The sequence below is a fragment of the Vulpes lagopus genome, chromosome 8, assembly GCF_018345385.1.
Source record: "Vulpes lagopus strain Blue_001 chromosome 8, ASM1834538v1, whole genome shotgun sequence".
Lineage (NCBI taxonomy): Eukaryota > Metazoa > Chordata > Mammalia > Carnivora > Canidae > Vulpes > Vulpes lagopus.
The window spans coordinates 77,563,927-77,574,886 of NC_054831.1; the positions used below are offsets into that span (position 1 = coordinate 77,563,927).

General features: G+C 42.8%; 1 protein-coding gene across 1 annotated transcript in view; it reads right to left on the bottom strand.

The window, feature by feature from the left end:
* TAF3 (TATA-box binding protein associated factor 3) overlaps window positions 1–10,817 on the bottom strand; it is a 177,926-nt gene extending 167,109 nt beyond the window's left edge. The window contains exons 1-2 of the mRNA XM_041766319.1: window positions 10,460–10,817; window positions 3,984–4,226 (exon numbers count right to left, since the gene is read on the bottom strand). Of these exons, the coding sequence (XP_041622253.1) occupies window positions 3,984–4,226; window positions 10,460–10,625 (409 nt within the window). The 5' untranslated portion in view covers window positions 10,626–10,817. The remainder of the gene's footprint in view (window positions 1–3,983; window positions 4,227–10,459) is intronic.
* Between the last annotated feature and the right edge of the window lie 143 nt (window positions 10,818–10,960).

The window sequence follows — 10,960 nt, forward strand, 5'->3', positions numbered from 1 at the left end:
AGTCTAAGCAAAATGTGCATTTATAAAACATTTTCAGGGAGGTCTCATTTCTAAACATACAACTGGATACAAGAGGCAAAAATTCCTTCTATATCATCTCCTCCATCACTCCCATGCGGCGGAGAGTCACCTTGCTCCTTCGTCATGCACCTGCTATAGTCCAGCTAGTAGGTGCACACTCTTTCAGCCCCTGAGTGTGTGATCACCACCATTCTGGATCTATTCTCATTGCAGAGTCACTTCACAAATGTATATTGTATTTCAACTGAAAAGCAAATTCCTTAAGAGTGAGGAAGGGGATATGGGCTGAGAACTAACATTTACTGTTCTGTGTCTCATGTATGAGACGCGGTCCGATTCTATACAAATGTCTCATAAAACCCTCTCACTGAATCCTCACGGACATCCACATGGTAGGTATTACTAAAACTATTTTACAGATGATGCATATGAAGGTCAGAAAGGCAAAGCAACTTGGTAAGACGTTAAACTCAGTAACCCGTCGAGACCCAACTGAATGGAGCCACCGGGGCCCATGTCTTCTCTACGACTGCCTGTTTCTCCACCCTCAGCAGTGTTCCCAGTGCTACAAGCAGACAAGTCATTCTGGTGCTCTTCTGACACGAACCAAGCTGAAGGATCAATAAGTGGGTAGTCTCATGATCATACTTTGTTAATAATATTTTATGACCAAAGCCTGGCCCTGTCTGTGGCTCTTAAGGAAATAAAAGGAAAATAAAGAAATTGGTGAACAAGTATTACTATCACAGGTATATCACCCTCTGCAACACTAACCAGAATACTAGGAATTTTCTAACATGGGACCAGGGGGGAAAAAAGATTTCAGATTGTAAATGATTTATTAAATTGACTTGGGAGGCTATATTAAAAAATGGTAACCATGGGACTGTATTTATTTTATATCCTTTTCCCTGAACAGGAGGAAGAGATTTGATAAACATCTTATTGTACTGCCTATCACTTATTGCACCCTTCGGAACCATATGCATACCGTATGAATCAGCAGAATTTCTGCTCCTGAGAGAATCTATAACTGTTAGCTGAAAAAAAGAAGTGTTCAGGTTTATGTTATTTTCCTTTTAAGAGGTTTATAATTTATATTGCCTGAAACTTCAAAAAAAAAAAAAAAACATGATTCTTTTTGCTTCAAATGATTCAGGAGACTCAAAAATTTATTGTAGTTAATTTCAAACTGAAGTCAGTATTAAAATCCCTAAACTGTTTTTCATACCCCTTTACTGATATCTTAGTTACATTTCCATGGCAGTATTTACAAATGCTAACCATGAATTTCCTTGTGTATCATTTTCATGCTATAAAAAATAAAATGAGAGGGACTAAGTGGTTAAGTGTTGATTATTATCAAAGTCCTGAGCTTAATTTTCAATAGTGAGCTTGGTAGGGCTTACTATGTTATTACAAATGATTCAATAAACTCTCTAAGTGAATAAATGCAGGTTATAGATGGACCAATGATGAGCTATATATGAATTACGGGTTAAGATTAATCAAATGTCCGAGTCCAAATTTTTTAAAAGGCCAGAAAAAAAAATTAAGCAATTCATTAAACAGAAGGTAAAAAGGAGACAAAAAAAACATGTAAACCACAAAATAGAATTAGAAAGCTCAAAAAGCACAGAGTACATGGGCTAAAATGTTTTAAATGGAGAAGATAGTGGTTCTGGTTCAAAAACACACCATCCGATAATGCACAGAAGTACTGGCTAGTAACCGTTACCTAATTCACTAATATCAAACTCACCATCATTTATTATCCAGAGAATCGCTGACATGCCAATTACTTACATTAGTGTGGCTCCTTTAGTGTCGTCCTATATAACATCTTAAGTTCTCTTCCAGCATTTTAAAGATTTTATTTATTTATTTATTTATTTACTTATTTATTTATTTATTTATTTCAGAGAGAGAGAGAGAGGGAGAGAGAGAATGTATGCACAAACATAAGTGGGGGTGGAGCAGGGTGCCCAATGTAGGGCTCGATTCCAGTACCCTGGGATCACGACCTCAGCCGAATGCAGACACTTAACCAACTGAGCCACCCGGGAACCCCCTTCATGTTTTCTTAGCACAATTTCAAATTCTGTACTCCTTGTACTTTTAAGTGGCCTTTCAATTAAAAATTTCAGAGCCACTCAAATATTACTCTTAGAGCATACTTAGTACTGCTTTCATGAAGACATCTAGGATGCTTAATAAATCATACTGAGTGACAACAGCAAAGAAGGAAATTCCAGGCCTGCTTGATATTCATGACCTGTCTATAAGAAAAGATGAATTCTTTGCAATCCAGCTACTAACCAGGTTTCTGCCCAAGAAACCCTTTGATAATTCTGATACTGAAATGCATTGGTTATGTTTTTAAAGCAAACAAATATATGTTTAGAGAAGTTGTGAGAAATAGACATTTCTAAGGTCAAAGACACTGACATTAGGGAATGAGGGGTTTACAGAGACAGACCTCACACAGGGGCTATAAGGAGGAAGATCTTCTCAAAGGTACCACAGGCTACAGATACAAAATCTCAATGGTGAGGAAGAGACGGAATTTTAAGTAGTTGCTACAGGAAGTTGGGATAACTAAGATACATCTGTAGATTTCTAAGTCCTGCTGTTAATAATATAAAAGTGGGCCCGGAAAGGAGGAGAAACAATGAACTTCCATTAACAAGCCCCTACAAACAGCATTTCACTCAGTTCCAGAACATTTACCCAAGGCACATTCTGTGTGAAGCACTGGTGATACCAGTTCTTGTCAGTTTTGTCATTATTAAATCCCCAAGACCTACAGCAGAGAAGTGCTAACCTGACAAGCAAAGTCAACTTCCCAAGCCACTCAACTCAGAAAACTCTGGTACCTACCTATCTGAACTTCCATACCTACACAGCTACCAACAAGCACAGGTACAGTGCTGCATTCTCAGCATGTTAATGACAGCACCAGCCCTCTGTGAGAGGGCCCACTGCACCCAAGACGCAGAGTGTCTGAGGATACACTAACCCATAGTAAGTCTCCACGACGTAGGGCCAGTTTTTACCCGGTTTTTCAAATGAGGCAACACTGATAGCAGATTGTAAAACAACTATTCCAAATCTAAAGCGAGTCAATGAAAGAAATGGGTAGCATCCCAAGATGCTATTGAAGTGGAACAGGAGATTACAAGAAATGAATTACAAGAAACTGGAAACTTGGGGCATTGCTGGTGGAAGATAGAAAGGTGCAAATATAAAGGTACAAGGAAATGAATTGGAACTTTTCCATTTTTACAAGAAAATATACTGTGTACCTGCATGAGAGACCACAAATTACTATGTATCTCTTAGAACCTTAGTGAACCTAAAGGATCAACATGTAAAATCATGCAGGGAGGAAGGAACTCTGTAATGTTTGACTACTGAGCCTGATTTGCTATTATTTTTTAATCAAAAATGCTGCCATGGCCAAACAATAAACATTTCCACTCATGATTTAAAAAATGGAGATAAATCTGCAAAACACTAAAAAATATTACTCACTCACTGTTCCTGGTATCATCCAACTCACATTTACAACACAGAGGAGAGGCAGAGAGTGACCCCGATTTTCCTTTATGTTGCAAAGATTTTCTAATTTATTTAATGTCCCGTTCCCATATGATACATCTATGGGAAGTCTTCTCTCTGGGATCCCATTCTGTTCTCCCCTACTTAAACTTTAGAAAGGAAATAGATGCCCCATCAGACAACCCTGACTGTGCCATGGCTCTGACTGGTGATGCCAGTGTTAAGTTTGCTGGCTTAAAGGTTAGACTGATTTGAAAATAATATTAGAATATCTTGATTGCATTTCTAAAATTTATATGCTGGCACAGCGTTTTATACAATTCAGTTAGGAAAATTAAGATTAAAAACGCATTAAAATACTTACAAACGTATGAGTAAAAACAAACAAAGAAGTCACAAACCTTCTTGTGAAGACACAATGGGTGGCATGTAATCAGGAATGTATTCTTTTCTTTCCTCTGCATCTTTACTTCCAGGTTGAGGAAACTGAAGAACATTGTTCTTACTAACAGGAAATGAAGGAATTTGATGTGGGAAAGTCACAGGTTCAATATTGTGAATATAGTCTTCTAATTCATGAAGACTAACCCCCATAAGCTGGAAAGCTTCACCAACATCATCCAAAATTGGGTCTGTTCGGCCATCTGAAACAAAAGTCAAAAGCCAAGCAAATTTAAAATATGAAGAAACATTAGGTTCACATGTAGTTCAGAATCTAATATAATAATTATACATACTTCAGACCATGTTATTTGGAAGAATTCAATGGATTTTAAATAAAACATCATATTATTTAAATATTAGAAAGCAGATTCCTGAAGTCGATTTGAAACATGATCTGAGAACCAGACAATTCACACTAACAATCAGCTAGTGCTGAGTACATATCAGAAGTAGTTTATGGACGGACAGTGACCAACAAAAGGTAAATGCCCAGTAAATATAACTATTACTGTTCTTTATCAAATAACCAGAAGGCTGTGCTAAGTAAATGTCCATTACATTTTTACCATTGTTCAATGGTGTAGCTCTGAAACCCAAAACAGTGGCTGGCATGTAGTTGGCACTCAACAAATACTGGTTGAACAACCCCCCGTACTTCTTCCCCTGCCATCCCAGATTTCACTTTGTCTGGTTTCAGTTATGAGCAGTCAACGTGGTGAAGCAGCAGACAGCTGTCCTTCTGACTTATCAGAGGGTCAACAGTAGCCTAACCCTAAGTCACAATGCCTACGTCATTCATCTCCTCATGCAGGAATTTTGTCATCTCACATCGTCACAAGGATGAGAGCAGCATATTAAGATACTTTGAGAGGGAGAAAAAGTGATATTCACATAACTTTTATTACAATGTCCTGTTATAACTGTTCTGTTTATTATTAGTTATTGTTGTTACTCTCTTAATGTGCCTAATTTACTAATTAAACTTCATCATAGCTTTCTATGTATACAGTTCAGTACTATTCGTGGTTTAAGGCATCCACTGGGGGGGGGGTGTCTTCAAATATACCCTCATGAATGAGGGGAGACTACTGTATGCCACTGAATCAATTTTTAATTTAAATTCAATTAATTAACATATATTATTGGTTTCAGAGATAGAGCTCAGTGATTCACCTGTTTTATATAATACCCAGTGCTCATTACATCATGTGCCCTCCTTAACACTCATCATCAGTTACCCCATCCCCACTCCCCTCCCTTTCGCGACCCTGTTTGTTTCCTATGATTAAGTGAATCACTTTTTAAATCCAAAAAAGTCTACAGAAAACACTTAAATCAGAAAGATAATTTACACACAAATTTTAAATGTCATTAGAAGATACCATATAAAATGGATAGATATGAAAAGATACAAAGGTGAGGTTCTCTTTACAAAGGTGGTGGGGTTTTTGTTTTATTTTTTTTTACACTGAAATCTCCTATGATCACTTCAAACTCATGTCTGAAATTAAATCATGCTGTAAAATGAAAATAACCTAAAGTTTATAAAAATTAGACACATGCTTGCTCACGCCCACATAAAAAAGTTCTGGAAGGATATACATCCAACTGTTAACAGTTTAAGGGGCTGAAAGCTGCGTGCAGAGAAAGGGAAGCAGGAGACTTTTTACTTGTAACTTCAAACACTTTTGTAGTCTCTGAATTTTGCTATAAGTAGGAGTTACTTCTATGATGTATAAAATAGCAGAGATAAATAAAATGGATTATTCATTCTTCCTCTTAATAACATGCATATACATTTCAACTCTTTAATTCCCAAGAAAAGCATTACTATTCTCTCAGTCCAGAATAAATGATTGTCTTGAATTCCTCCAAATGCTTTGCAATTTCAATGCAAGACCCTCTGGTTCTCTCCTCTTCCTGCCCATTTCCCGCAACAGATTTCAGAACTTTTTCTTCCCTTCTTTTCCAACTGTCACTCTCCCAATTCATTTTCTGGGTATATCCTCACATGAGTCTCTCTTGTATTCCGTGAGAGCATGATTTTCTTAAGATACCACTTTCACCCCACTGTCTCCCTCCTTAGAAGCATGCAGTGTTTCTGACCATGCTGTCTTTCCTATAAGGCCTTCCCAAACCTGACTTCACTCCACGTTACATTTTCCTATTAACACCTTCCTAATGCACTGGCCACAAGTTGTCAAGCTGGCCACCTCACTGGTACTTCTGGCACACTCAATCTTACTTGGATATCTTAGGTGATGGTTTTCTCTAGCCTGGTGTCTGCTCCACCTCTATCTATGCAGGCACGCTTCACAGTTCAAGGCAAATCTGGTCTTTGCTGTGAAGTCATTCTGCCCCGGCCCATACACCACACCCATCTCTCCTTTACCTTCCTCCTTTTGCATTTACTGCCTGTATCATGCAATTATTAAGCTACAGGTACCAGTCTTTGAGAGTCATTCTGAAATACTGAGCGCCTACTTTCAGTGCACACTCATGTATTTAATACGTAATACAACGCACAGAGAAATATCTGCCCTGAAGGCTTTCACAAATCATTACCTTAGGGAAATTTAAAAATGCATTATCTGTCGAATTAATAGCAACTTCTGATACTTGCTTTACCTTGAGAGCAATTTTCTTAAAAGGAGCATACACCACCAGTTTATTTTGTTGACAGTCTGCACAAGTTGTGGACAGGGACTGTGTCTTAGGACGTTAGTGTCTCCAACACAGTGCTCAGTTCTTTTTTTTTTTTTTTTTTAAATTTTTTTTTTTTTTATTATTTATTTATGAGAGTCATACAGAGAGAGAGAGAGAGAGAGGCAGAGACATAGGCAGAGGGAGAAGCAGGCTCCATGCACTGGGAGCCTGACGTGGGATTCGATCCCGGGTCTCCAGGATCGCGCCCTGGGCCAAAGGCAGGCGCCAAACCGCTGCGCCACCCAGGGATCCCTCAGTTCTTTTTTTTAAGATAGATAGATTATTTATTTATTTATTTATTTATTTATTTATTTATTTATTTATTTGTGAGAGCACGAGCAGAAGGACAGGGCAGAGGGAGAATCTCAAGCAGAGTTTGCGCTGAGTGTGGCACCCAACACTGGGCTTGATCTCATGACTCTGAGATCATGACCTGAGCCAAAATCAAGAGTTGGGAGTTCAACCAACAGAGTCCCCCAGAAGTCCCAGTGTTCAGTTCTCAGTGCTGCTCAGTGAATGTTGTCAGAACGACAAAGAAGATTTAAAGGAGGAGATTACAAGACTGCACAGTGGTAACCCGAGGTCAAAATTTGAGTTTAAAACTAGAATAGTATAGGGATCCCTGGGTGGCGCAGCGGTTTGGCGCCTGCCTTTGGCCCAGGGCGCGATCCTGGAGACCCGGGATCGAATCCCACGTCGGGCTCCCGGTGCATGGAGCCTGCTTCTCCCTCTGCCTGTGTCTCTGCCTCTCTCTCTATCTCTCTGTGACTATCATAAATAAATAAAAATTTAAAAAAAAAATAAATAAAAATAAAACTAGAATAGTATAGAAAAAAGAACCTAAAAAAGTCTAATAAGCTAATAAGTATACCAGGAATCAGCATTTTTATTAAAGTCACAAAACCATGATGGAGAATAATGAACCTGATAGTCACATTCTCACTAAAAGCAAGAAGACTGACTACAGAAATTGGGTAATTTGAAAAGGGATTTAACGGTAACACATAACAATGATTACTTGATGACTTTGAAATACAGAGTTACTTGCAGTGCCAGCACATTATTCTGGTTCTGTGTCTAAGGCAGGAAAGGTAACTATGAATTCAGGGGATATCTTCATTACCTAAAAATACAGAACATCTGTCCTTATTTAGGGAACTTGGTAGCAAAAATACAAACTGGACTATGCATAACCATAACAGTATACCCAGGGACCACAAAGAGGGGGAGGGAAAGAAAAGAAGCAAAAACCAAGACGGCAGGGTGCTGGCGGTGTATTCAAGGTAACAATGAATGAGAGTTACTTTGTCGTACCACGTTTAAATTAGAAGTTATCAGTGAAATCAAGCAATCCCAAAATTCACATCTTGGAACTCAAAAACTCAGGTGACTATACAGCTATTACAGTAGTAGGTTATCAGTTCATTCATTTATTCAGCAAACACCTCCTGGGTGCCAAGTATATTATGGCACCATACTAGGTTACAGAATACAAATATAATAAATTTGTTGCCTGGGGAAAATAAAGGGTGAATGATAGACATGGATGATTACAAAACAAGGTGTTAACGTACGGGAATATGGACAGAATTATGAGAGCAGATGATAGGAGTTGCCCAAATCTTTAAGTGAATCTCAACATAGAAGTAGGACTACTGGTGGATCAGGGGGTGAAGAAAGATACTCTATGAAACGGCACCCATATAGGAACGGATAGTTTAAAAGGTTTTGGAGAAGGCAAATAGCTCAGCATGGTTGCAATAAGAACAGCAGGAGGGAAGGGAAAGCTCACAAAGAAAACCATGTGTTGTGGAAGAGTTCATATTTTCAGCCTGTAAGCCATGGAGTACAAATTAACATATTTTTAAGAATGACACGATCAAGGGAGCCCCGGTGGCTCAGCGGTTTATCGCTGCCTTCAAGCCCAGGGCATGATCCTGGAGTCCGGGGATGGAGTCCCATGTCAGGTTCCCTGCATGGAGCCTGCTTCTCCCTCTGCCTGTGTCTCTGTCTCTCTCTCTCTCTGTGTCTCTCATGAATAAATAAAATCCTTAAAAAAAAAAAAAAAGGAAGAAAAGAATGACATGATCAGATGTGCCTTACCGACAGATTATTTTGGCAGCACTGTAGAAGCTGGTACGGAACTGGGGGCCTAAGAAGTAAATGGCATCTGTGGGTCTCAATTTCAGATCTAGGAATGAGTTTAAAGAAGCAATAATAGGAGCACCTGGGTGGCTCAGTGGTTGAGCATCTGCCTTTGGCTCAGCTCGTCATCCTGAGGTCCTGGAATGGAGTCTCACGTCGGGCTCCCTGCATGGGGTGCTTCTCCCTCTGCCTGTGTCTCTGCCTCTCTCTCTCTGTGTCTCTCATGAATAAATAAAATCTTAGAAAGATTTTAGAGAAGAGTTACTCTAAAGAGTAAAGAGTGAAGAGAAAAAGTTACTCTTTAAGGAAGAAGAAAGAAAAAGAAGAAAGAAAGAAAGAAAGAAAGAAAGAAAGAAAGAAGAAAGAAAAAGGAAGGAAGGAAGGAAGAAAGAAAGAAAGAAGAAAGAAAAAGGAAGGAAGGAAGGAACAAACAAACAAACAAACAAACACAGGCAATAATTTGTTCACCCAGTTCTCCAGCTTAGGCAACTTAGGAGTATGGACCTCAAATTTCAATGAATGGTAGTTCCCCCATACACACACCCACTTACTTCACATCCTGGGGTGATGTGTGGTTCCTATCAAATATACTCTGAATTATGAAACGCCATCAGCTGTCAATACTACCAGACGCTCACTTAAAAACCATCAATACAGGGACCCCCAGGAGGGGGGGGTGCTCAGCAGTTGAGCATCTGCCTTCAAGCCCAGGGCATGACCCCAGGGTCCTGGGATCTAGTCCTGCGTTGGGCTCCCCGCAGGGAGCCTGCTTCTCCCTCTGCCTGTATCTCTGCCTCTCTCTCTCTCTCTGTGTCTCTCATGAATAAATAAAAAATCTTAAAAAAAAAAAAAAAAGCCCATAAATACTTGCAGCGCAAGCCACCTGCTTTGATAACCGCGGACGCAGAAACCCAAAAAGAGGCAAAACCCCACGGGTATGCGGAAGCCCGTGTGAGCGAGCCGGACAGAGTCGGCCTCGGGGGAGCGAGCGAGCCGCGATGCTCTTGCACGCTCCGCACGGCGCGGACCGGTCACCGGAGAGAAGAGGCCGCGTCCGCAGCGCGGCAGAGCTGTCAGCGGGTTCTGCGAGGTCTGGGAGCTGAGGGGTGGCCAGGGGGGCCCTGCACGAAGCGGCCGGTAGACGGAGCGCCTGTGACAACTAGTTGTAGTAGTTTGCAGGCACGGGAGCGGGAGGACCCAAGTCGGAGCTGGCGGTGGCTGTGCACGCGCGGGCGGGCAGCGAGGCAGGTTTCCCACCGGGAGGCGAGGCGGGCGGGCGGGCGGGCCGTGCCGCTGCGAGCGGGGCCGGGGGGTCCCGGCGGCGGCGGCAAGTGAGCGGGCGACGCGGGGACGGGGGGGCTCCCCGGAGTTGCCAGGGGCGGCGGAATCCGGGGGGCGTCCGAGAAAATGCCCGATCTCGGGGTCGAGGAGGAGCAGGAAAAGGAGGAGGGGGAGGGGGAGGAGGGGGAGGGGAGGGGCGGGGGGACCCGCAGCCTGGAGCCGCCGAGCAGAGGCGCGAGGACCCGAGGTGTCACTCGCCGCTGTCCGGGGGCAGCCCTCCCGCTCCCGGCCCGGTACTCACACAGCTCAGAGTACCGGTGGCAGCCCCGTCCCAACTGCTGCAGGTAGCGCTGCAGCACGTCCGTGAGGAGGTGGCAGGCGCTCAGCTGCACCGAGTCCCAGCCCAGCGCCTGGCAGATCTGCGCCACCGAGACCCTCAACAACGACCTGGAGTAACTCTCGCACATCCCGCTCCGTGGACTCCACCGCAGCCCTCGCTGCCACTGTCTCCACCCGCACCGCCTAACCTTAGCACAGCCCTCGATTCATCCTCTAGGGCCCCCGCGGCGGGGAAATCGTGCCCCCCGAGCCCCGGCGACCGCCTCAAAGCGCCAGCAGCACGGAGCGCGCCAGCCTGAGAGCCGCCATTTTGGGCTCGCTCCGCCCCCCGCTGGACGGCCGCCGGGGCCAGGCAGCACTAGCCGAGGGCGGAGCGCGCCCGGGCGGAAGCTCCGCCCTGCCGGGGCAGAGCGATGCTCTCGGTGGCGGCTGTCGGGCCTGGGAGGGCGCCGGAGACGGCGCG